Raw genomic sequence first — 27,513 nt, forward strand, 5'->3', positions numbered from 1 at the left:
AGCTATTTATTTAGGGAAAAACCAGAAGCATTCGTCTTTAATATATAAACATTTTATTTTTTACTGTACATTAAACACCAATATTAATCATTATTTGTTCTATCGACCTAATCAAAACAAAAGCACATCAACACTCAGACTCATCATTTATCTCTGAGGTAATTTATTCTAAAACAAACAAACAGTTCGAAGACTAATATCCAATTAAAGGCATGAGAATTTATTATCAAAACTGTCGGGACAGTTTAATGCTTGTATGGGAAATGCTGGTGTGAGCACCGTTTCTGGTGCTGTGCTGTTTTTATTTTATTTTATTTTTTCAGTTCAAGCCATTACTTAATTCAAGACCCAGCAAAAACCAGAGCAAAAATCATAGCAAGTGTTTTACATTACATGTGGAAAAATGTTTTTAAAAAAAGCATTTCTCTTTTGTAAAGCTATTTATTTAGGGAAAAACCAGAAGCATTCGTCTTTAATAAATGAAATTTATTAAAAATAGGCCTAAATGTCCTCATAGATCCTCGTATAAAACAAAGTGCTCAACAGGAGTATGAAGACAATGTTTGTGTGACTCCACCTCAAAGTATAGGGTGGATACCAAACCTCAAAATATCCCATGCTGCCTAGAAGAACATCACAACAGCCCTTCTCTTTCAGTTTGCAGGACATCGCAATGGTTTGATCACCTGAGTGTGCACATGCATGCACATATCTGAGCTCGGCTCAGGTATGCAAGCTTGATACAAATCTCGTCAGAGATTCTTCCAAGGAAACCTAGAAATATGCAAGATAAACTTGAGCATGCATAAGGATAAGATAAACTGTAATTTAAAGACTAAAAAGACGTGACTTCAAGCATACACACACACACACACACACACACACACACACACACACATCTGCAATAACAAGTGTGAGCTTTGTGGCATGTTGAACATTTATGCCTTTGTTTGGAGTCAGTTTTTCCTAGACGTGGTGACAGCAACAACCTTTTGGCATTTTATTATAAAAAAGTGCAGACAGACTCATGAGTTACACACATGCATGCAAGCAAACAGACACACAAAATTGACAAAAGATACTGAAATCATCTCAGAGACTAAGAAACATGGATTTGTTAGACAAACAGAGACTGCTGCACTGTTTCAACAGGACGCTGGTGAGGAGTTCGGTGCGGAGAAAAACACAAACTCAACACAAACACACAATCCAGTACTGCTGAAGACACCTACATTAAATTACTCTTGAATGTAACTTTTCAGAGAAAAAACTGGAGTGCACGCCTACTGATAAAGCAAAAAGACCTCTGCAGACATCCATTTTCACCCAAAGCGGTACAGACTAGTTCCTGAGCAAACGACTTGGCCAGAACTTAGTTGCAGCAAAAAACACACAAAATGGGTCAACAAGGCTTGTGCTTTCCTCTGGCGCTGTCTGTGTGTGTACTGTCAACATGACCTTGAGGTACCACCACACACGACACACCCATGACCTCATGTGTGTAAGCGCACACAAAACACACCCGACTCAACCGAAGCTTAGCGCTGTATTCAAACAGCACAAAGGCCTTCACTCCGACCTGCCAAAAACACCACTTTTCACAGGTTTCCCCTCACTTGATGGCAGCTGACTCAAAACTAAACTTTTGAAGTTAGTTATTACTTGCCTGTTGAGGCATAATGAACAAAAACAGACAAAAGCTGCCTCATTTCTAATGAACAGTGTACTCAGTAGACGCTGGTATATGAAGGGACATAATAGCTGAACATTCCACAATGCACTTAGATACATTTACTACCCTTGAGCAAAAGCTGCATGGGTGTGTGCAAAAGTAAACACTAGTCAGAACACCACATCAAACCTGCAAACTCCTGCTACTTGTGGGTAAAAATGATGGCAGTGCAAGGCGGTATTAAACACACACTGAACTGTTTGCAGCTGCTGTGGGTGTCAAAGACACCATCTGTGAATTGAACAGGGAATGATGGTAAACCTTAATGTTTTTGGTGCAATAAATCTTGTGGATAGGAGTTACACTGTATAAAATTAGGGGTAGGTTTTTATTTTTTGAGGAGCAGAGTGACGTATACTGGTGAGTGAAAGGAGCATTTGTATCCAACACTAGGTGCAATGGCAGAGCCAGGGGTTGGCCAATGGTGGCCATGGCCACCATAGATGAATCTCCAGGCACCTCAAAGGCCACCCCAATCATTTGAGGAAACTATACTTTTAAACAGTATAAAAACTAGAAGCATAGTTTCCTCAAATGATCCGGGTGGTCAGTTTACATGGTGTATGTATATATGTATGTATGTATATATATTACATAATTTCGCTCCACCACATGTACCACGAGGTGCGAATGACAATAAAGAAAATCTGACTCTGACTCTGATATATATATATATATTTATTATATATATATATATTGTGGTGGTGGCCATCTTGGATTTTAACGTGACAACCCAATTTTTGATAGTGATTTTTCTTATCTAACTGCAGCCTAACACCAAAAATGGAAAATGGCACATTTCTTATTTTTCAAGTTATCAGGCTCACAAGATGTGGATTTTTAGAGATCTTTTGAAACGTTGCTTTATAAATAAAACTATATCGGGTTGGTTTCTTTGACAAATATGGTTTGAAACAAGTTAACGAGCCTCTTCAGGATCATCTTGTGAAGGTGGTTTAGGTGAGGTTAATTGTGGATATAAGAAAGAACAAAAAGGAAAAATAAAATAAAAAAACAACAACTTATATTTCTGTTGTGTCTTGACATCATTACATTGTTGCTTTGAGCACGCTGAATTGTGCTGTTCTTCCTTTATAGAAATCTTTTACAGAAATCCATCCATCCATTATCTTTAACCGCTTATACCTTTTTGGGTCACAGGAGTCACTGGTGCCCATATCCAGCAGTCACTGTGGGAGAGGCGGGGGACTGGAAAGGTCTCCAGTCCATCACAGAGACAAACAACCTTTCACTCTCACTCACACCTAGGACCAATTTAGATAAATGTAATACTTAAATATGTTGTACTGAGTCACTAACAGAAGCGAGCCACCATCAGTCCTATTCAAGGGTGGTAAAACATTTATTTTTCACCCTAAAATCACAATATTTTTTATTGATTGTTAACGACTGATTTTTCACAATTTTTCAAGTTAATTCAATTCAATTCAAAAATACTTCATTAATCCCAGAGGGAAATTAAATGTTGTAAGTCATCATCCTGGTTTCATTAAAGAGTTGTTCTAGATGCTGATGGCTGTGGGCAGGAAGGATCTCGTGTCCTACAACAGATCTGAAGAAGCCTCTGACTGAAGACACTCTGTTGTTGTATGAGTCTGATGAAGAGGATGCTGAGGGTTGTCTGTAATGTTCTTTATTTGATGAAGAATCCTTCTTTGTACAATCATCTCCAAAGGTTCTAGAGGAGTCCCCAGAACTGAGCCAGCCTTCTTTATGAGCTTGTTGATCTTTTTTAAGTCACTTGCTCTGGTGCTGCTCCCCCAGCAGATGATGGCAGAAGAGACAGCACTCTCTACAACAGACTTATAGAAGATATGCAGCATCTTGCTGCAAACGTTGAAGGACTTCAGCTTCCTCAAGAAGAAGTTTTTTAAGAAGAAATTTTGTTAGAAGTTACTGTAAAAACAAATTTCTAAAAGAAAACTTAAGAGCATCTCACAACATTTCTGATGTGTTTTAAATCTATTTGTGACATTCTGTCAATTTACTCCAAGAGCAATCAACATCATACAAGTACAAGATTTGAATGTGCCCTTTACAACACTACCGTAATATTTCTGCTTTCACAGCTCCATCAGCTTGTTCTAATCTTTTACGATCTATTATTGTCATATCGCCCAACCCAGCTCCGACTGTCACATGGTTTTACATCTCAGACTTTGCTGGCAGTATGAAAGTGGGATGACATAAATTACTGCCGGTATATTAGCTCAGTCATAGTTTTATCAACATTTGAGTAGGTGATGATAAAACAATTCACTTGGGTCACACACAGGTCATGACAGCAATGAAACACACTAAAATAAAATCTCTGTTTATTCTTCTTATGCTCAAAGGAAGTAAACATTCCAAAAGGATTAATTTTCTGGTATAAAACAGTTAATAGCGACAAAAATAAGTTAAAAATCTGAATAATTATACCAAAATGCCATTTTATTCTTGATTCCTGCAGATCTGTTCTATAGCTTCTACATTATAAATCAGCATTAAAACCACTCCTTTAAAAACTTAAATATTTAATATCATGACAAACAGGAAAACAAGCTGGTGTTGGAGCCTTTCAAACAAAAGCTGTCATAAAAACAGATTAAACGTGAAAATTATTTGAGCTTTTATTGTTTGAGCTTGTTTTTTGAGTGATTCATGTATCAACATGTCCAAAACTGAAACAATACTTTAATTATAAAACATTTACCTTCTTGTATTAGTCGTCTGGAAAACTCGACAGTGATGTCAATTAATTAATTTTGTCTCAGGGCATAAAAGCTTAATGTTGAATTAAACGTATTTTAGTCAAACTTTTATTTTTAATTGTCTTGAGGAAAAAAGTGAAAATTTACAATTGAAAGAGGTGTACATTGAAGCATTTAGTGTTAATCTTGCAATTCATATTCATTTTTAAGTAATTAAGTATGAGCTGCTGGTTTGGTCTAAATATGGTCTTTGTCTCATTAAAAGGAACTTTGCTTTGATTCCAGATTTCTATAAATTTAAATGAAAAAAGTGGCTTTGACTTTTACTACAGAATATCCAAGAATTGTATAAGCAAAGTCTTTTTTCAAATGTTCATGTTGTGCATGTTTAACTGGCTACAATCCTAAACAAATTATTTGGCATGAACAAAGGAAGTTTAATTTCCAGACTACACAAGCTATAAATAAAAGAACGATGGGGCTGAAATTAGAACATTTCCATTTCTCTCAGGAAACATTTAAGTAAATTAATCCATTCATCTCAACAGCTCTGCACATGCAGCATTAACCATCATGAAAGATGAAAGGGTGACACAAAGAGGAAGCCTTTGGTCACTGCAGTCTACCTGCGCTGCTAATGAGGGCAAAATTATTATTTTAAACAAGCTGATGTCCCTCATTGCTGAGGAATCTGAATAGCGAAAGTTCATAATTTCTGAGATGAGTGCTTTTCTATACTGGAAATGAAAAGGGAAAGTAGATAAACCTAAATGTTTTTAATATTCAAGCGGGGAGGAGTTACACTGTGGAGAAGATCAGAGGGAGTATTTTTGTTTTGTTGCTCGTCTGAAGCGGTGTGGAGTCACCGGTGGATCCTGACGAGTGAAGGGGCAATTTTATTCACCACCAGGATGCAACTGGGACCCTGTTTACACAATTTTGTTCCACAACATGTACCACATGAATGACAAATAAAGAAACTCTGACTGACAATGGCAGAGCCAGGGGGTGGCCAGTGGTGGCCTTGGTCACCATAGATTAATCTTTGGCCACCTCAGTCATTTGAGGAAAATAATTTTAAGCAATATAATACCTAGAAAACATACTGGTAATTTCTTCAAATGACGGGGTGGCCAGTTTACACACACAAATATATATAATTATTAGGGGTCTAACAGTACCGTTTCGGTTATTTTTTCACTCATTAATTTTTTTTTATGAGAGATAATGCGCTGTGGAACAAAAGTTCCTAAGCGTGTTTCAGCACGTGCTATTATCTTGCAGCACACTAGCATTAGCAGCCTAGCATGTCATTGTGGTCTCCTGTTTTGGAACATTTTGGCTTTCTTGTTAAAAGACAAGTGTAAATCCAAAGCTGTGTGTCGACAAAGTTTCATGGAGAGTGGATCTGCAGCAGCAACACGTCTACCTTGTCAACGTTCTTGAAATGACATCCGAACGTGAACGTCTCTTCTACAAGCAAGAAAAGCAGCTTGTTGCAAAGACCGATAACAGCAGCATTTAAACAACTTTTATCAGGTAATTCAAATCGGTCCAGAGCAATAACACAAGCTGTAGGAGTTTTTAAAGCTCTGGATCTACGTCCGAATGTTGTTGATGCGCCGGCTTTAAAATTCTTGAGCTCCGCTACGACATCACGTCACGTCAACACTTCAGCCAAAAAGTTGTAGCAGCACTTTACGAAAAAGCTAAAACTGATACTGGGTATGTTTACATGGACATAAGTAACCGGATCAAATGGCCGGTCGGAATAAAAGTGTGTCATGTAAACACTCCGTTCGGGTTATTTTTTGTGTATTCGGCGCGATCCGATATAATTTGTGATCAGAACGAAAAGGGTGGTTTACGCCGATCCGAAACCCGATCGGTGCGCATGTAAACACTTGATCTGTTCGTTTTTATCTGATGGTGAAAAACTGACCTGACTGCGCATGTGCAACTTTGCCATTTCCGCCTGGCTAATGCTAATAATATTAGCATGTCAGGGAAGCAAAACTGGTCAGTGAGCGACAACATTTCTACTAGAAACTTTTAAAGAGCTCAAAATGATCTGTATTACCTGTAGCTCAGTCAGGGAGTGCAATAACGTCTCCACCATCATTAAAACCTGTCACGGGTCCATTTTGGGTGCTCAGGTTTGTTTACATTCACCCCGGAAGTAGAACTTCTTCTTCAGTGTTTTTTTTAAGGAGAGTTTACCACTCTGCGCATGTCAGTACTGCTGTTCAGAACAAAGCTCGCTGCATGTAAACGCTCGTCATGAACAGATTGTGCCCATGTAAACAACACATTTGAATTATTCAAACAGAACACATTTCAATCCGGTCAAAGAATTCTGCGCATGTAAACATAGCTATTGTCAACAAGCCCTGGAGCCCAGATTAAAGCCCTGTCCTGATGATGATGACGACCGAGATTCAACCACCTCATAACAACTGGTCAAGAAGAGGTATTGTTCTTTTATTATTATTATTATCTAATTATATTTCTTTTTTTTTCAAATTTTAATCTTATTAACTCTTTTTTTTAATACCTATTTGTGTTTTATTTTCAGTCTGGGACAGAGATAACAGCTGTGTCTTCCTGTTCTGGGAAATCACCTCCAGCTAAGAAGTCTGTGATGACTGAACTCTGAACTTTTCCAGGAATCTGTTCCACCTGTGGGAGCAGGTCCAAGAGGCTGTGAGTAATGATGAGGCCAAATACAGCCACACTGCAAAATTAGCAAAGCTCTACCTCTTTATTCCTGCTACTGTCGTTAGTGAGCGGTTTTCTCCACCGCTGAAGTATTCACTGCAACTAGAGCTGAGCTTTAGGCAGAAAATGTGGACAAGTTGGGCTTTTTGGACAAAAACTTAAAACTTGATTATTTAGATTGTAAACAGTCTGTTGCTGCTTATTGTTCTGGTATATACACACACACACACACACACACACATATATATATATATATAAATATATATATACACACACACACACACACACACACACACACACAAAGGTATATATAACTATATAATACTAATTTGGCTTTTATAATGGATGTGAATGGTTTTGTACAGTGCCCTGAGACGACTTCTGTTGTGACTTAGTGCTATAGAAACAAATTGAATTGAATTGAACTGTATGTTGGTGGCCATCTTGTATTTTGATGAAAATTCAACAAGTCTGCTGGCGTCCTTAGATAGAGAACTTTTACTAATTGGCTTTTGTATGTCCAGTATGTGAATGTTTCTGTTCAGTGCCCTGAGAAGATTTCTGTTGTGACTAAGTGCTTTATAATTAAACTGAACTGAATTGATGTGACAACCCAATTTTGAATAGTGACCTTTCTTATGACCAAATGCAGCCACACACCCAACATTGAAGTACTTCACTTATGTTTCAAGTTATCCAGCTCAAAACACAGATGAACATTTATAGCGGCAGCCATCTTGGATTTTGATGTGGCAACCCAATTTTTGACAGGTCTCTTTGTTATGTTTTATATTCTTGTTTTTAGTATTTTACTTAGTTTTATATGGCACCTTGATTTATTGTTTTATACACTATTTTTATTTTAATAGCATTTTACTGTAGTTTATTGTTGTCTGTACTTTATATGTTGTCTTTCTAAAACAGGTCTCCCTTGTAAATGAGTTCTCTGACTCAGTGAGACTAACCTGGATAAATAAATGTTGAATGAATCTGTGATGGGGGACAATAATTTAAAAATAGTTTAACATTTAGATACAAAAAAACTACTTTAAAGTCTACAAAATAAATCCATACTACATGCATTTATAAGTTTAACAGTGTGAGCAAAATGCTCGACTGAACCTCCACTCTGAATTGGAGAAACAAATTGTTGATCGACCACCAATTAGACATGTTTATCATGTTGTCTGATTGCTGGATGTGTAATTACACATTAATAAGTAGATACAAACACTGTAATAAAAATAATTGCCCAATAAGTACGAAAAGTCATTTAAAGTGTGTGAATTCCTACCGCTTGTGTCTGTGCCTTTCTGAGGCGTAGCGACTCGCAGGAAGATCTGCTGCCTCCATGAGTGCCGCTGACTCGGCAGAGGACTTTCCTTTGTTGGTGTAGAAAGAGCGGCTACATCGCTGAAAGCACAAACACACACAAATATGGTCACGTGTGCAAAGACAAGCACTCACACTAGTTTACACACCTGCTTTAATCAAATAAAGGTGCTCATTCTGGCACATAGGTCTTAATAGTTTGTGTATGTGCGTATTGATAAGTACCTGCTCTTTGAGTCAGGACAATCATTCTCTTGGACAGGAGCCAGAAATTGAAATTTCAGAAAATTAGGGACAGAGGAGGAGGAGTGGAGACGGGCACGGAGACCACCCAGAGCACTGAGATGGCAGCGATAAAGAGGAAATTACAGATGACAAAAAAAAAAAAAACATGGACCCACATCACACAGAGACAATGTCACTTTAACTCCACTGATGACAATAAAACACGTTAACTTTTAAAGTGGAGAAAAACAAAATAGAAACTAAATTTGCTGCTGAATTGTCCTCAAAGGACAATATGAACAGCAAGCTCTGATGAAGGAAGGAAAGCATGAGCACAAAAACAAAGCAAAGAACAAACAGCACTCTCACCTTCTCTTATTAAACCTGGTTCCAGCAGAAGGTGAGGAAGAACGACGGACAAGGACAGGAGAGGGGGATGAAGAGCAGGGAGGAACAGGAGGAAGAGCGGAGTCGGTTGGGAGATTTCTAAGAGTCGGTGCAAACGCAGAATAAAAAATGAAGAGGGAGATGGACACTGAGCAGTGCATGAAAACTGAACAAAGTGAAACAGCAGCAGATTTAGCAGAGCTTGGACAAAAACTGAAAGAACAGTAAAAAAACAAGTGTTTTCTTTTTGTTTATTTCAAGGTTTGCTTTTTAGTTTGGTCAAGATATCTGTTTCAGTTTCAGCCTTAATTAGAGGGTAATTACTTTAATGGTGTGACCGAGCTCTACCTGTTGTCTACTGGGGGGGTAGCAAAGAGGAGAGTAAGTGAAGGTAATGTTCAGAGGGCAACGTAGAGCTACACCTAAATGTACTGTTCTACAACTCATTGATATTAAAGCATCCATCCATCCATCCATCCATCCATCCATCCATCCATCCATTTTACTTTTTCAAGTTCAATAAACAGATTAACTGTTCCACAAAAAAAGCTTCTTCCATTTAAGGCAGATAGCGAAACTTAAGTTTGTGCTGTCCAGATCTGTCCTTGAAAAAAATAGTCCATGCATTTGTTACAACCCAGCTGGACTACTGTAACGTGCTTTATGTTGGGGTCAACCAGGTCTCCCTTTCACGTCTCCAGCTCGTCCAAAATGCTGCAGCTCAGATCTTAACAGGAACTCGTAGGTTTGATCATATTTCACCAGTTTTGTCCTCCCTCCACTGGCTCCCTGTGCGTGTCAGAATCAATTTTAAAATTCTCCTGTTGACATTTAAGTGCATTAATGGTCTTGCACCCTCATCCCTCTCTGACTTACTTCAACCTTATGTTCCTTCTCGGGTGCGGAGATCATCTGATCAGCTGCTTTTGGTTGTACCAAAAACCAGGTTGAAGCTCAGAGGAGATCAGGCTTTTTCACTCATTGGCCCTAAACTCTGGAACTATCTGCCCCCCAGCATCAGACAGGCCACTTCACTTCCTGCTTTTAAATCTCTCCTGAAAACACACCTGTATTCACTAGCTATGTTTACATGCGCAGAATTCTTTGACCGGATTGAAATGTGTTCTGTTTGAATAATTCAAATGTGTTGTTTACATGGGCACAATCTGTTCATGACGAGCGTTTACATGCAGCGAGCTTTGTTCTGAACAGCAGTACTGACATGCGCAGAGTGGTAAACTCTCCTTAAAAAAACCACAGAAGAAGAAGTTCTACTTCCGGGGTGAACGTAAACAAACCTGAGCACCCAAAATGGACCCGCAACAGGTTTTAATGATGGTGGAGACGTTACTGCACTCCCTGACTGAGCTACAGGTGATACAGATCATTCTGAGCTCTTTAAAAGTTTCTAGTAGAAATGTTGTCGCTCACCGACCAGTTTTACTTCCCTGACATGCTAATATTATTAGCGTTAGCCAGGCGGAAATGGCAAAGTCGCACATGCGCAGTCAGGTCAGTTTTTCACCATCAGATAAAAATGAACAGATCAAGCGTTTACATGCGCACCGATCGGGTTTCGGATCGGCGTAAACCACCCATTTCGTTCTGATCACAAATTATATCGGATCGCGCCGAATACACAAAAATAACCCGAACGGAGCGTTTACATGACACACTTTTATTCCGACCGGCCATTTGATCCGGTTACTTATGTCCATGTAAACATACCCACTGATGTTTAACACAGTGTGATCTGATTTATTATTTCATTGTTTCTCACTGTGTTTGTGTTTTTATGTTTTTATTTTTGTTGCTTTTAATTATATCTTATTTTTTACTTGATGCTGTGATTTTATTTTTAAGCGCTTTGGTAACCGTTTCCGTTTTAAATTTGCTCTATATTTGACTTGACTTTTCTTTTCAGGGCTGCATGGAGCTGGTGTCTTATCTCCAGCAGTCACTCTGTGTGTGTGTGGGGGGGGGGGGGGGGGAGACAGCCCGACAGGATGCAAGTCCATCACAGAGACCAGTAGAGACCACTCAGACAAGCTTAGGGACAATTGAAGTTACCAGTTAACCTAACACCCATGTTTTTGGCCTGAGCAAGTAAACTGAAATACATGGAGAAAACTTGCACGTGCATGGGGATGTTGTGCTAAAAAACTAAAAAGTAACTCAGTAATCCAGTAACTCTTCATTAAAATGACATCGACTCATACTATCATTGACAAAAAACTCAAATAAACCACAAAAAAGCAGGAAAATCGTTTGTTCTATAAATTCCAAACTAGGTTCATTTTCTTTGTTATTTGCTTTTGGGTAAAGCCAGCTGGCTGGACCAACACGTACAGCCCAAACTAGCTCGGTAACATTCTCCTTTGTTTGTAGAGATGTGCACGTTCAGCTGGTGGCTGATGACTGCAGAAGTTATGGATGTACGCAACTAAAACATTTGTTTGTAGGAGTTGATGGTAACTGTGATGATCTTATAGAGTATTAGAGTTAAATGTTTGACATGCTCTTTGCACGTGTAAGCACCAAAACGCATATTTAAATCCAAACCCCTAATCAGCATCTATAAAAACAGGTTTAAATGAACAGGAACTCTCCTCACTTGCTCTGGTGTGGGGAGTCGGTGCTGACAGAGTAGTGTCGTACGAGTTTGGGTTTGGTAGCTGCACCGGGGTCTTGCCCTGCGTGGGGAAGTTTCTGCAGTGGAGAATACTCGAGTACCGAAGAGGAGGTGGGGGAATGGCTGAAAGTGCTGGCGCGTCGGCGGAAGCCCTGTAGCTCAGGATCGCCGGGCAGAGAGGAAGAGGAGAACAGAGGAGATGATCTGTCAAGAAGCTTCAGGTCTCCTGTTGAGTTGTGGCCCCTGAAGAGAAAGACGGGGAAGAGGAATGCATGCGTTAAACAAGCTAACTGCAGCTCTACACAAAACAGGTAAAACAAAGTTATGCTCGTTTGTGGCGTCATGTGTATCAGTTATCTTGCTCGCAACACATTTTGCATTTATTATTATTTTTCATGCAAGCTGGGGAAAAACACACTAAACTAGACAATGACTTCAGGATAAAAATGTATTTTGCAAATGAAGAAATGCACGATTTTTGCCATTTTCTACAACAAAAGATAAAATGGTGCAAATGTAACACCACATTGAATTAAATGTTACAATTGATTTTGCAACAGTATTTTATTTTTTTTACAGAAAAACATAAATATGTGAAATAACTTTGAAAGTTCTGCTCATATTCCTTTGTTTTGAAGTGTACCTCTCGTAAAATCTCAGTTTGATGGGCTGTGAAGCCCTGCCTGCTCACCTTACAACCAGAGTCCTTAAAACAAGCAGGTGAGGGTCCAGACCAGACCTGCTTTTTATATCACAGCTAATGGACAACAGAACATCCCAACTGGTTCATCAAGCTGAGTTTTGCATTATTTATACAAAAAAATCTAACTATAAAAATCACACTGCCAGTACATTTAAAGTACGGACAGCTCTTCAATGAGATGAGTCAGTGTGCACACAGGTGTGTTTACCTGAGTGGGCTGGTGGGTCGTAGAGGTGAGGAAGACAAGGAGTCATCAAGAGAAGGCTGCTCTTGGCTGCTGTTGCAGATATAATTAGAAGAGCTGCTCTCACTTCCCTGACTGTTGTCCCTCTGAGGTCTGGACCTGCTGCTTCCCTAACAAAAACACACAAGCCAAAGGTACACACTTGTAGTTTGCATGGAACCGACACCTTGTCCACGCGTTGTATTCACATGTTATTACAAGCTGATAGCAAACACTGATAAAAGAATCCAACCAAGAGTCACAAATGACACTCTTCTGGATCAGTAAAGAAATATGCAGCTCATATTACATACCGCTGACGGGACTGAACAAACAGAACCATATCTGCACAATCCTGGATCAGGGGGTTCAATCACATGAATCAGGGGTGGACATAAACGGTTTCTGATTGTCCAAGATAACCTATTTTCATCTAGGATAACCAGATCTCTCCTTGAGGTTGTCTGGTGGACAACCAAGTGAAAGAAACATGGATTAATCCGTCGTGGGAGCACGCTCAGCATGAGTGTCACTCACGACGAGTGAAGAGGCTGCGTCTGCTGCTTTAGTTCTTAGAATTAAATAATATCAACACTAAATAGATATTTATATACCCCAGATTATAGCAAAGAAGTGTCTCCATTTAACTTTAATTTTCTTCCCCAAACTTACATATCTCTCTCTGTGTGAGAGTCAGTTTCAGATTTTGTCATAAAAAACATTTCAGTCAAAATATTTTTTTTCCTGCTTTAATCCCTGAGCCTTAAATACGCTGCGAGTGACTCTCTTGTAAAGTCTGATGACGAGGAAGATGATGATGAGAATGAGGAAGTTCTACAGCTCCTGAAAGAGTCTGCCACTCAGTAGCTTGGAAACTCCACGCAGCCCACAAAATGGCTGACTGAGAACATTTGTATATAGTAAACTTTGTGTATCGTACAATATACTTATTAAATTACTTTATTTGTAAAAAAAAAAAAAAAAAAAAATGGTGCCTTTTTTGTTGTAAAGTTTCCAGACAACCGAAATTTTGGTGGGCAACCAGATTCTGTCAAGAGGAATGGGCCATCTTAAGCAGATCAGAAGTTATGAGCAGGACAAGAGAAAGTTTACGTTTGCACAAACGAAGACTAAACCATAAAATGTCCTCCTTTCAACAGGCGTGTATTAAACAGGAAAACAAAGATGGAAAATCATTTCATAAGTGTGTACTTGTGCAAATATGATCACATACCTTCCAGATGCCTTCTAGAGACTCTGTAAGAGAGCGCTTTGCTCTGCTCTTGAACGCCTCCAGCCGACTGCTGCTCTGCTGCTGAGAATCCTGAGGAGCTGCATCCTCACATGCCTGCAATCACAGCACAGATCCAAAGAGATGAACAACAAACATAAAGTTCCTGCAGATGCAGAGGTAGTTATTTGTTTCTTAGCTTCTTGTGGGGTACTACAGAAGATTTTCTTAGGACGGTGAGTTGATTATTTTCATCTTGAGAAGTCGAAGCTGGTTTTCCCAATGTATGGTGCAAAAATGTGTGGGTTCATGTTAGACCTCCTTTCATCACTCAGTCACTACCGTCATGACTTTTTGAGATGACCTATATCAAAGTGTGCATCACTGGTGGATGTTCTTTGTGACAGCTTGAATCCATTGCCGAAATGACTGCACTGGTTTCTGATAAAGTAGTAACTCTTAACTCTGATTCAGAAATATTCTTTGGTTATCACAATGAGCTTTTTAAAGTCAAAATAACTAAATATGGTATATAAACCTGTTAAACTTGATTATATCAAGATAATGATAAAACTACTTATCATGAGGAAGTAAATGTCCGCTCACTTCTGTAGTCTAGTCATTTTCACACAGTAAGTTCGTCATGTGAACACAACACACATGATGGTTTGCTCTCCTTTTAGTTATTTATGCAGAGTGAATGGAGGTGGCACAGGACCGTGATAGTATGTATTAAAAAAAACAGCAAGACAGAACGTTTAGAGCAGAACACTGAACAGTGTTGGTTCTACACTAAATACCAATCACCATGACCACGTCAATCGTCAGTTCAGAAGCATCTCAACTTTGATTTTTGCTGTTCTGCTTCTGCTCTAGGAAAAAGACTGAGGTGCAACAAACATGCGCTGCTCCTGCCTTGAAATGTGCTGTCAGAGTACAGCGTATGGCACATTATACATCCGTCGACAATGACATATTATATAGCAAAAAAGCAACCATTGCAATAATCCAGACAAGCAAAGGCCTTGTATAAAATTTGACCTTGATTTGTGACCATGACCGTTGAGTTGGGGTGTTGAAAATTGCATTACATTATGTCTAATGATGATGTATATTCAGTTCAGTGTATTTATATTTGCTGCAATGAAGACCAAGTCCAGGTCCCAGCTAAACATTTAGCTGAGAGTTGCAGGATCATGTTTCAAACTGCGCTTCAAAAAGCTGTGCACTGCAAAACATGCTCATTAGCCATTAACCCTAACTTCCTCATTTTGATTAAAAAAAAATTAAAAATCAGCACAAATTGTTTTATTCATTTTTGTTTTGTAGGTCAAAGTGTTTTGTATAACACTCCAGACTTAAAATGTTGCTGATCAACTTGAATTTATTATTATTTATTTATTGTATTGAATTTGATTTTTCAGTATCAAATGGTCAAAAATGTTAACAGTTTAAATAAGGATTTTTTTTTAAATTTCAGGCAAATTGATGCACTTTAAGCCTTTTCTGTTACAGACTATAAAACAATGTTAATAATCTTTGTTGTAAGTTGATCTACATTTCTTTCTGTTTTTATTTAATGTTAATAAAGGTACAATGTTATGCAGAGGTGTACTTATAACAATTTTAGACTAATTATACTATTTACAGACGCAGCGGAGAGTTGTGGGGACACAAAATGTTTACTTCTTCCTGGGGGGGTAACAGAAAACAATTGAGAAGCACTGATTTAAAGAAATGAGGTCAGTTTGTCCTCTAGTAGTCCAAGTCAACCCTAACTATAGGATTTATCAAAAAGGAAAGTCTTAAGCCCAGTCTTAAAACTGGACAATGTGTCAGCCCTGTATATGTGTATGAAGTTTTATAAAATTATCTTGAGCAGATCAGAACTTATGGGCAGGACAAGAGGACGTGTGGACATATGTACAGAGACCTTAACGTAAGACGAGCATATAATAAACAGAAGAATGAAAGTAGAGTAACTTGAGAAATGTTCGATGTAGAAAGTGTACCCGCTTGTTGTCTCCAGGCCAAATATGCTGATGGTTCTTCTGTTTCTCCTCACAGAGGTTTCTCAGAGAGACCATCACTAACTCGTTTTCTTCCTGGTCACTCTTCGGCCGAGCTCGCTGGACACAAAAAAACCACAGCATTTATTAACATTTGAACTATTATGGAATAACATTTGATTAATTACACAAATATAAATTGTTGCAAACCTAACAGAACTGGAAATGAACACACAAGTTGTGACACCTTACATAACGAAACAACACATTGTGAACTTTTACGAGCAAACAGACAGAATTTTTATTTATTTCCTTCTTCCTTAACAGTTCTCAATCCAGTGGTTAAATAAATAATGGCAGTCATCTAGTACATGCAGGTTTGTGTTTACTCAACCTTTTTTCATTTTTCTGCCAGAGTATTGCTGGCAGGATACTGGAACAAAAAAATAAAAGTATCTGTCCCAGTCATGGAGTGTTGACTTCCCAGCTTATAAAAACTTTTTGCTGATATTGTTATAAAAACATTCTCATCCTCATTTTATTGTTGTTTTTACACTCTGATGTGTTTTTAAATTTTTAATAGTTTGTTTTCATGCTCTCTTGGTTTTTATTCAACACTTTGACCAACAGCTGCTGGTTTATTTGAGTCATATCAATAAAGTTAACTTGAAATGCAAACTCTACAGGTACTGAAGAAATTCATCTTTGAGCTCCGTCGTAGTTCAGATGCATTTCCAGCAGGTGTCAGCTGAGTCCTGCAGAAATGTGGGTCATTCCTTTCATGTTTTTAAACTCGTGTAACGTGTCTGCAGTTACCGTCCAACATGTGACATCAGCGCATGACAAGGACGAGTTAGAAGAGGCTTCAAACTATGAAAAGTGTTTGTTGGGGGGGGAACAGGTGAAAATGATATAAATACAATTTAAACACTAAAAAATGATGAGGTGGCTGAAACATCCCCGTCATGTGTAAAGACAGACGTGCATCCATGTAAAACCTCTGCACGGTGAGCTTGTGATTCCAGCGGTTCAATCAGCACTTGAACTTAAACTGCTGTTGGACTGGTTTGTCTTTTCAAGTTTCTTCTTACAGGTCCCCAGACAAACAGGAACATTACCATAGTGTTCTCAAAGACTGAAGCCTGCTCGTCGTTGTCCAGAGTGGCCAAGTGTTTCTGAAGCTCCAGTTTGGTTTTAGCTGGGTGCAGACCTGAAAAACATATAAAAACAGGAAGATTTGTTATAGATATAGATGGGTTCATAAGATTTCATATAACGTCATAATTAAGCCGCAAAATATCTGATGGGAAATAACACTTTGTTAGATTGTCTTCACACTGGATGACATCCTCGCTATGATGTAAACAACAAAAAAACAGAATGTGGATGGTCTTTGCAGGGTAATGGTGAGATCCACAGATGCTCTATAACACATCAAACTCAAGAGCTGCAGACCAAATTCTAGTAACCCAAGATCATTTAAATGTAAAGTTATCTCTTCTAATTTTTTATTTAAAAAAAAACAACTGATAAATGCATCATTTAGTATAGGCTTCTCTTGGCAACTGGCTAAATTTGGAGCCAGAAAGGCAGCCGGATCATTCTATAATTATTGACTCTGATGTGGAAAGAGTCACAGAACGTCACGTGAGACGGATCAAAACTATTGTTCATGAATCTGTATCCAAGAAAAGATATCGGTATCAAACAAAATCAGAATCGGCAGGTCAGACTTTTTAGAAATCGGTGATCGGTCAGAAAACTGCAATCGGTGCACCCCTAGTTTATCATAACGGTAATGGAAGTGAATAGAGTTCTGGGTGGTGCATGGTAGGAGTCCATGCCGTGGGGCCCACACACACCACAGTGGAGCAGATAAGGGACCAAATTCAGCAAAACCTTTTAAATATGGATGCAAGCACAACACTTTGCACAGAACTTCCCAAGTCACTGCTCTTTTAAAAAAGTACATTAGCTATAAATAATAATATAATTTAGCATGCGTGTTGCGTTTTCCTACCATAAAACATCATCTCACTACTGTACACATTTATACATCATAAATTTCAAGCTACTGAAATGTCATTTAAAAATAAAGCACTTTGTGTCAGCCATCTTGAAAAATTATGACCATTTTGAAATTTGGAGTGGCTTAATGTGATTTTATAAAAAAAAATATATAGCGTCACAGCAACTCCTATACCAATTTCTATGCTTGCATCCACATTCAAATGATTATTTCACTTATCTGTGCAACTACCAGTGTGGCTTAATCATTAAGCTTTTTAAGAACAGGCCGTGGTGCCTTCATGCCTAGGATGCACCCATGATCATTGCACGGTCGTGGAAACAACCTGGTGCAGACGTGACGCTTGGTGTGATGGGCATCAAGACCCGTGAAGGTGCAGAAAAGCATATCAGGGACATTAAATTGGCAGAATAAAATAATTATTTCAGAGATTTTCCAAATTTGCTGTGATTCAGCTATGATGCAAGAGGCTACATCATCCAGTGTGGAGGCGGGCCTTATGAGAAGCCATAGTTGTGAGAATAAAAATATTGTGTATTTTTAAACTTCAAGTATTCAACCAGTTTAAAAAGAAAAGGCCTTTAAGCTTGAAGTACTGTTCACGACCTTCTATTCTCTCACACAGCCTGTGGAGCTGCTGCATGGGGCAGCTGTCACACTGCTGGCTCTGGGTCTTTGCATTCTGCTGCAGGGCTGCCACCGTGAACGCCTGCTTTAAAGTCAGCATGATTTCATCCACCTGCAACAGAAAACAGATTTTAAATTCATCGGTTATAATCGTATCAATGCCTCTATGAGACAGCTGTTGTATATTTTTATTTTCCTAACAAACAAACAATGTAATCATTTTCATTCAGCCTTTATTTATCCAGGTAGTCTCATTGAGCCACGAGAACTCATTTTCAAGAGAGACCTGTTTAGGGAGCAGATGGGGGTTAGGGGCCTTGCTCATGGGCCCAGGGTGGGGCGAATGAGGGTGGAGGCAAGTGTGGGTGCTTCACCTATCCCACCCACATTTTATTTTTATTTTTTGATGTCGGTACGGGGGCGTGAACTGGCAATCTTCCAATCACAGGCCCACCTTCTCTAACCTCTGCGCCACCACTCCCCCAATCATTAAGTTTGGTTGTTGCAGACAGAAAGAAAAGAATATAAAATGTTTAAATTCTGGTAAAGAAACCGGAAAAACAAACTGAAATGCAAAAATGTGACAACTTTCATTTATTAGAAGTATTTTTATTTTTTTCAATATAGCGTAAACTAGAAGAGAGTGCTGTATCGACATCATAAAATTGGAATAAATTACAGAGTTTGGTTTGCTGCGAGTCAGAGGAGAACAGATGCATTGAGCTCTCTGGAGCTGCACTGCATCTTAAACACAACACTACATGAGAAATACAAGCTCCACGCTGTCCCAGGAAAACATGGGAGATATAAAATTATATTGCATTCAGGAAAAAATAAACCACAAACTTCTCGTCATTCAGACACGATGCATGATGTGTCGATGGATATTTGCACGTTTAAATCATTCATGCCCAACAACTATCCTTTTAAAAACAAAATTTTTCCATACAAGTGCAAAGTCAGTCACAATAAAAACTAACATTTTGTCCATTTTTTTAACTTTGTTTATTTTTTACCAATAGTCCCTCTTTTGGACATGTCCACAACAAGCAGGAGGTGGAACATCTGGAGCTTTTGGTGCAAAGATAACATCTGCATCAACGTGAAGAAGACAAAGGACATGACTGGGGTCTTAAGAAGGGCCAGACACCTGCTCTGATGATATCCATTTGTATTTGCCCATCAAGTCAGACAGGGTCACGACAATGGAACCACTCCTGAACTGTCTAAACATTATCAAAGTCTGGTTAAATCTAAATTTCCTGAATCTAAATGAAAATAAAACTGAAGTCATCAGCTTTGGTAAATGTAACACCCTTGACACTCTTGGCTCCTTGGCTTCATGCAGCCACTCCACTGTCAGGAACCTGGGAGTTATTTTCAATGGTGCTTTTAAATTAAACAGATACATGGATTTCTCCAGTTTCTTCCAAATACAGCTCATTGCCAAGGTGAAGTCTTGTCTCACTTCCAGAGACCTTGAAAAGGTGATTCATGCTTTTATTACCTCTCGTTTGTACTACTGTAATGAACTGTATGTTGGTTTAGATAAATTATCTTTACATCTCACAATCTGCCCAGAACGCAGCACCTCGTCTTTTAACAGCAACTAAAAAACACAAACGCATAACCCCTGTTCTGACTTCCTGTCCACTTCAGGAGTGATTTTAAGATTTTATTGCTTGTTTATAAAGTCTTAAAAGGTCTGGCCCCATTATATTTATGTGATCTTCTTAACATCCATCCACACTCCGGTAAGAGTACTCCAGTCTACCAACCAGTTCCTACTAGAAGTCCCCAGATACAAACTGAAGTCCAGAGGTTATCTGGCTTTTGCAGTTGCTGCTCTGAAATTGTGAAACCTGATCATTTAAAGACTGCAGAGACTGTTGAGACTTTTAAATATTTGCTCAAAACTCATCTTCATTCCTTGGCATTTGATCCACGCAGAGTCTGAGAACCAGTTATACCTGATTTTTATTGTTGGAGTATTTCATGGTTAACTTTCTTGTTTTTCCTGAGTGGCACAAGATGCACGTGTTTTTTGTTCTTATCGTTTTCATTTTAATTTGACTAAGTTGTAAAGCACTTTGGTCAGCTTTTGTTGGTTTTACATGCTATATATATATAAATAAATTGACGTTGACACCAATACCTGAGTGACAACCTCACCTGGAGCAAAAACATCCTCAGCCTGATCTGTAAGGCTCACCAGCACAAGATGTGTGTGCTTTGCACAGTGGAGATGCATTAAGGACTAAAAAATCCGACCCAGCCCGAACCCGTATCATTTTTTCCAAGCCCGACCCGAAACCAACCAATTAACTGCAATTACAGGCCTGAACCAGAAAACAAAACAAGCATTTTTTTTTATTAAGTTTTTACTGGTTTTGTATGCAAATCAGTTTGACATGATCTAAAAACATATTTTAAAAAAAAAGGAAGACATAACATTTCTTCTTTATTAACAAGAGTCGGTGGATTTTTAAAGTTATTATAATATTAAACCAGCCACTAGGGAGCACAAGCCAGTGTATTTCTTGTGCCGGTCCCAAGCCCGGGTAAATGGTGAGGGTTGTGTCAGGAATGGCATCCGATGTAAAACACAACAAAGAAGAAGTTATTATATTATAATATTATAGTTATTAACGGTCGTTGGATGCGCACGTCTGCTGACGCAGCGGCTGAGTCCAGTGAAGCTTCAGGTGGGTCACTGGCAGTCATCCATCTGGACTTTTTTTTTTTTTTTTTTTTTTTACCGCTTTCAACCGGCCGGTCAAAGATCGGTCAAACGGCTGCGTGCAGCTGGTGATCCAAATTGGATCGTCAGCCGCGCACGTCCGCTGACACAATCAAAAGCCCAACACTGACAAGTCCATCCAGCACATTATTTTGGCCTGACCTGAACCAGAAATTTGGCCTGTGTTCGGACCGGGCGAATTTCAGGTTCGGGCCAGGCTGGGTGCGGGCCTGGGTTAGAAATGACAGCTCTACTGCACAGAAGGTTGATAACTACCACAGTAGATATTTACACCTCCAGATGCAGGAAAAGGGCCACCTGCATCATCCACCCTGAACAAACCCCTTTCACCTTCCTCCACCCAGGCAGAGGCTGTGGAGCACCAGGAGCAGAACACCAAGACTGAGGAACAGCTTCTACCCTGAAGCAACTGGACTGTTGAACTCTGCAACTCTTCTGTTTGACCACTCTCTCATAACCATTTGACTGATTTTTGTACTGGTTGTTGCCCATCAAAAGGGAACTTTTGATCTCTTTCATGACTGAGCAGCCAGTAAGAGGAACTTGGTGCTTTCAAACTTCTAATTGTGAGTGAAAGTTGCAAAAGTTACAGCTCAACTTAAAAACTCCTAATAAAGTGTATGAATATATATAAATGGGACATGTTCCAAATCCATGTTTTTGTGTTTTAAACTGGAGACACTCTGTGTAGGCCGATTAGGAAAAAATATACATTCAAGACGGTCTCAAACTGAATATGAAATTTAAAAAATAAATGCATTTAAAACTTGACAAGTGCAACTTTTCCACTGAAGTAGACAGTTTGTAGAGAAGACAATGTCAGAGAAGGAGGAAACTATGTTTACCAGCAAAAACTTTTTTTGCCAATAGTTTATTCTAAATGTATTAATATAATGATCTGCAAACAGCTGTATGAACCATTAGAGGGTTAAAGAAACTTGTCATTTTATCTTTCCCCAAATAAACCACAGAAATATTAAAGGACTGGTATAGATGAGCTACAGAGCTGCTCTAATGGAAATGTCCAAATACACATCAAATTTAGAAGGAAATGTAGAACCAACGTGTTGACAACTTTTTATTTAGTGGGAAAGATGCCTAAAAATTACTTTTGAACATCAAGGACTCCCAGATGTCATTCACCCCAGCTTCTACTTCTTCTGCTATAAACTATCAACTTTATGATGATTCCTACATTCTAGTGCTAAGCACATAAAATTTTTTAAAAAAGTGGAAAATTGTGTACTTTTAAACAGAAATAACAAGAGGTGACGAACTAACAACAAATAAAAGGTTTTCCTGTTCAGGAATGCAGGTCATGTGATTCTCTCAGCCTCTGTTCATAAATAACCCATTCCTACTTAAGAAAGGAAAGTGAGTGTAATATATGAGCTGGTAAATGAATTGTATTAGGAAGCAAAATTAGGATAACCTCACCAGTGATTCATCGGTGCACTGGAAGACATAGCACACATAGTGCAAGTTTCCACCTTCAACAGTTTCTCTGCAAATGAAGCCAAAGTGATCAACGTGACGGATTCCCTGGAAAGTGATGAAAAAACAAAATTTCATATTTAACATAAAGTCAAAGAGACACCCTGGTAAATAAATGTGCTTCATACCTGGGAGCAGAAGGAGATTTCTCTGAAGCTCTTTTCTATGGCCACTTTCTTAGTGTCTGGACTAACCAAGAAGATCTGGGACCTGCCCACCTGAAACACCAGGAACAGACAGTTACAATGGGGTAATGTTGTGCTGCTGCTTTTAAAAATCTTCCAAGGTTTTAACTCTGTAGTTTGAGCTCTTCTAGAATTATATATAAATAGAAAGAAAAACAAAACATGTAAATGGGTTTTACATTGAAAACACTACAACACTGATGAACTGAAAAATTAATCTACAAAACACAAAGAAGTCTAAAAGTAAATATTTCAGGATTTTTTTTAAACTTCATGCGGTACTTTCAATGTTTTCTCTTTCTAGACAAGAGTTCATTTTAGACCAGCTCTGCAACAAAGACATTCCAGTTACAACACTTACGCGAGTACATCATTCAGCACATTACATGCCCGTCAACAAACTATTGCAATACAACACTCTAACAGTTTCCTGGACAAGCAAAGAACATGTATAATCTTTGACCTTGATGTGCGCCCTTGACCTTAAAGTTGAGGTGATGTAAAGACATGTGACACAATGTCTAGTGGTGGTACAAATGTGTATTAAGTTTCATTAAATTATCTTGAGCAGATCAGAAGTTACAGTCTATTTATATTGAATAAAATTTGACCTTGATTTTTGACGTTGACCTTGAAGATGGGGTGATGACACGATTATGCAACACGCTGTCTGATGGTGGTAAAAGTCAAATCAAGTTTTCTTGAGCGGGTCAGAAATTATGGGAGAGACAAGAGAACGTTTACATACACCCGGATGGATGGAGAATATACGTCTGCCTTTCGACGGGCGTATGAAAACAAAACTTAATGCTTTACAATAAACTGGAAAATGTTCTTCCTTTTTTACCCCTTCATTGAAAAACCATAACCACTGTATATAGTTTCTGAAAAAAAAAAAAAAAGTAAAATAGCATTAGCCTAGCGTATTTATAATTGAAGAAAACATGATGATGTGACATGAATGAGGCCAGTCCGGTGGGAGCAGGATGTACGATGACTGATGTCTGTATCTGCTGAAAGGGACAGAACCAGGCACGGGTCATTCCCGTGCAAATCACAACCATTTCCTGTCATGAACATAAACAGGAAAATTTCCTGCTGGCTAATTCCCAATGAGAGCAAATAAAAGTCAATCAGAGGAGTGTGGCTTTGGGCTGCAGTCAGCACTTGTTCTTGCTGAGTCGATGTTATTTTTATCATGTTTTTGTCCTCCCGCACTTTGCCTTCAACGAGTGATGAGTAAAATACAAATTCTGAACAAACACCAAGGACAAAGGAAAGTGGTTTACCTTCCATGCATCTTTGCTAAACTTATTGTGCAAATAGGAGGTGATGAATTGTGTGAAGATCATTTGCTTGAAACGGTTTAGAAATATTTAAACATGATGTGTTACTTTATACTGGAAGACATTTTCTTGGTATATAAAAAAAGTGTCATGTAGCTGTGTGCATTTCTGTATAGGATCAGACAAATTCAACAAAAACAGTGAATAGAGGTACATGATGTACTGCTAGCCGAAAATATTTCAACAAACCAGTTCTGTGCTGAGATTAGGGGAAAAAAAAGTGGATGGAAAAGAAGCAGAAGTTCTCTGGGGAGCTTTACATTTCTGTTTCACTCTGGAGGTTGACCTGAACACAACATGCATGTGTTGTTAGGAAGTCCATGGCTAAATCAGCTGTAATGTCACCGTGTTGAGAAAAATCATCATGTCCAGTTCATCAGGAAAATCTGACACATAGCAGACAAGTTCTCTGTGCATTAATCACTTATTTATGTAATTATAGACGCCTATGGTCCAGTTAATTATTGTGTGCGTACATGAACCTGAGATTATTTCCATTTTGTCTCACATGATGTTTAATAAGTGACTGTCCAACAAATGTGTGACAAAACTGAAGCCTAAAGACCTGGTTCTGCAAAGACCTGGTTCTGCTTCAACAAGACGTTAGACGTCAGATCTTGTTGACGGTCTTTTTCTCACGGTCATTTCATCCTCAAAATAGAACCGCGGGGGAGAAACCCTGATAAATCCTCCCACTGCAGCACACATCACACACAATCAGAACCAACAGTTCTCAGAGTGGATGTTAATTTTCTGTTGATGATAGAGGAGTTGGAGGAGGAGGAGCTGGTATTTCTGTTGTTAACTGAGAAGAAGCTCCATTTGGTAAATTTGTCACAAAGAGACTGCTGCAGTTTCCAACACACGGTGCGGGAACGTGTCCCTACGCTGCCTGGCTGGGGTGTCCTTCCTGGTCCCACTGGTTCTCCGTGCTGTCCCGTTTTCCAACAACCTCAGCCAGCCACTCCGCAGCAGACGCTGCTCTGAGGTCAGCAGACTGCAGTCACTGTACATACACAAACTAGTAAGAGACTAGTTCTGACTGGGGGCAATGCATAACATCAGAGGGTGATAGGAGTAAATGCTACTCAATTTTTGTCCCACACCCACATTAACAAGACACAAGAATGGGTCTGGGTCTTCTTAGGTCGTTTTCACACCTGATAGGCCGGTAGACTCTGTTCGATTGGGGACTAAAATTCAGAACATTTGTTTACATTTTGGTTCACAGTGACACTGCACCGAGTCAGTCGAGTCAACCTGTCAGAGTTTGCTTTTTGGGTCCGCATCAGAGTTCGAGTGCGTATTCACAACTCCCCAAAAGAAATGGACTTTCTAGACAAAACGGACTAGAGTTCGATTAAAGCGGACTAAACAGGGCTGGTGTGAATGCACCCTTAATGACTATAAATTAGTCTCAAGTCTGAGCCTTAAATCTACATTCTCTCCAACAACTACAAGGGGCAACGTGTATGGCAAAGAAAAGAAGACGGATTGTATGGAAAGCTATTAAAAAAATAACATGGAGCAAAAACTTTTACATTTACAGCAAAATTTCTGTATAAACAAGGTTTAAAATGAGTAAATATCTGTAACATTTTCACGTATGACGCAATAAAAACATTAAATCAAATTATTTTTACTGTGCTAAAAGTTATAAAAACTCCAACGTCACAATGTCTTTTTCATCTTTATGACGCCAGTTTTCTAAAAATGTCATGTTAAAATTAGTTTATGGCATGAATGGTTCTGAATAGTTACCGTGAACAGCATGGTCCGGTTCTCCTGCAGGCTGGTGGGGTGGACTTTCGAAGGAGTGAGTGAATCTGTAGTGTTCATGTTGGAAATCTCTGGTGAAAGTCCATTCTCATCCAGAGCATGTAAACTGGGGAAACTGTGGTCTCGCTTGAACAGAACATGTCGAGTTCCAGAAGTGGTGCTCCCCGCTGAACCATTACGAGCAGAACCACCTCCCAGTTCATTGGACTGCAAGCTTAATGCCCTCCTCAGCCCATCCACAAGTCTCCCACTATTTCCTCCTTTGTCAGTAGTCCCTGAGCTATGTAGCTGACTGAACTTCTCGATGCACTCATCTATTAGGGCGGGTGGGGCTTTCTTGTGAGCAACACTCACTCTGCCACAAAACAGAACCTCAAATTTTTTGGCAAAGGTTGATGGAGACACAACCGAGGTGGGATTTGTGGAGTTTGTTTCAGACGACGAACAGGAAACGTATGTTTCAGAGGAATCACCTCCTCCGGTTCCGGTGGACGTCTTGTTGGGATCGATGGTGAGGTCATTGTTGCGTGCTGAGCTTTTGCCAGCCTGCCTCAACGTACTGATGATCTCTGGGACCTGAAGAAATAGAAAGTGAGAAATGACTTCTGTTTAGTTGTTTAACCAGCACACTAAATGCAAAATGAGTGACTGTGGGGAAAAAAAAACAGGTGCTGGGAATTTTTTTTATTACAGGAATCTAACTGAACTAAAAAGATTACCACTGAAAAGTTTATTCAGAAATGAATAAAGGAAGAACATACTGGTTTAAATGGATCTGAAAAATCTTTATCACTATAGCAAAACTGGCCAATTTAAACCTACAGATCTCAACTAACATACTGTACACTGACATACCGTTACCTCAGTGTTCACAAAACATTTGACAAAAATCACTGGCACTGGCTTAAATAGATACTTGATATATTTTATTTATTTGAATGTTTTCTTAGTCTTCAAATTGTTATTCTGCTTTTCATTATGCTGTTCCCCAGCCCTTCCATATCCACCATATTCCTGGGGGCTCTAATGTTTAAAATGATTATGGTACAACTTCCTGTCAGACAGGAAGTAGCAGTAAACATTGGCTAATCATGGTAGTGGAGCACAGGCCGCAGTTTATTTGAAAGTAATTTGCATTTTGTTTACCAGCACTGTTTTTGTTTTGTTCACGTTTATTTAACAACCATAAAGTTTATTAAAATAGCATTGTGGCGTTCAGGAACCTGTTTACAGCTGCATGAACAACCAGACCAAACTAAATCAGTAGCTACAACAACAGAGTTTTGAACACGGACCAAGAACAAAAAAAAGGAGTGTTCCTGTGAAAAGCAGTATAGTTTCCATCGCCTACCTACAAATGAAGTTAGAAGAATGTGGCTGAAAAAT

General features: G+C 38.9%; 1 protein-coding gene across 1 annotated transcript in view; it reads right to left on the reverse strand.

Moving 5' to 3' along the window:
• The window catches only part of tbc1d1 (TBC1 (tre-2/USP6, BUB2, cdc16) domain family, member 1), a 64,833-nt gene that overhangs the window by 23,255 nt on the left and 14,065 nt on the right, over positions 1–27,513 (reverse strand). Inside the window, exons 2-11 of the mRNA XM_037698259.1 lie at positions 26,110–26,703; positions 22,946–23,035; positions 22,761–22,865; positions 18,542–18,674; positions 17,025–17,116; positions 15,910–16,026; positions 13,901–14,014; positions 12,652–12,797; positions 11,723–11,983; positions 8,459–8,577 (exon numbers count right to left, since the gene is read on the reverse strand). Coding sequence (XP_037554187.1) covers positions 8,459–8,577; positions 11,723–11,983; positions 12,652–12,797; positions 13,901–14,014; positions 15,910–16,026; positions 17,025–17,116; positions 18,542–18,674; positions 22,761–22,865; positions 22,946–23,035; positions 26,110–26,703 — 1,771 coding nt within the window. The remainder of the gene's footprint in view (positions 1–8,458; positions 8,578–11,722; positions 11,984–12,651; positions 12,798–13,900; positions 14,015–15,909; positions 16,027–17,024; positions 17,117–18,541; positions 18,675–22,760; positions 22,866–22,945; positions 23,036–26,109; positions 26,704–27,513) is intronic.

This window comes from Nematolebias whitei, chromosome 3, assembly GCF_014905685.2.
Source record: "Nematolebias whitei isolate Nwh7 chromosome 3, NemWhi1, whole genome shotgun sequence".
NCBI lineage: Eukaryota > Metazoa > Chordata > Actinopteri > Cyprinodontiformes > Rivulidae > Nematolebias > Nematolebias whitei.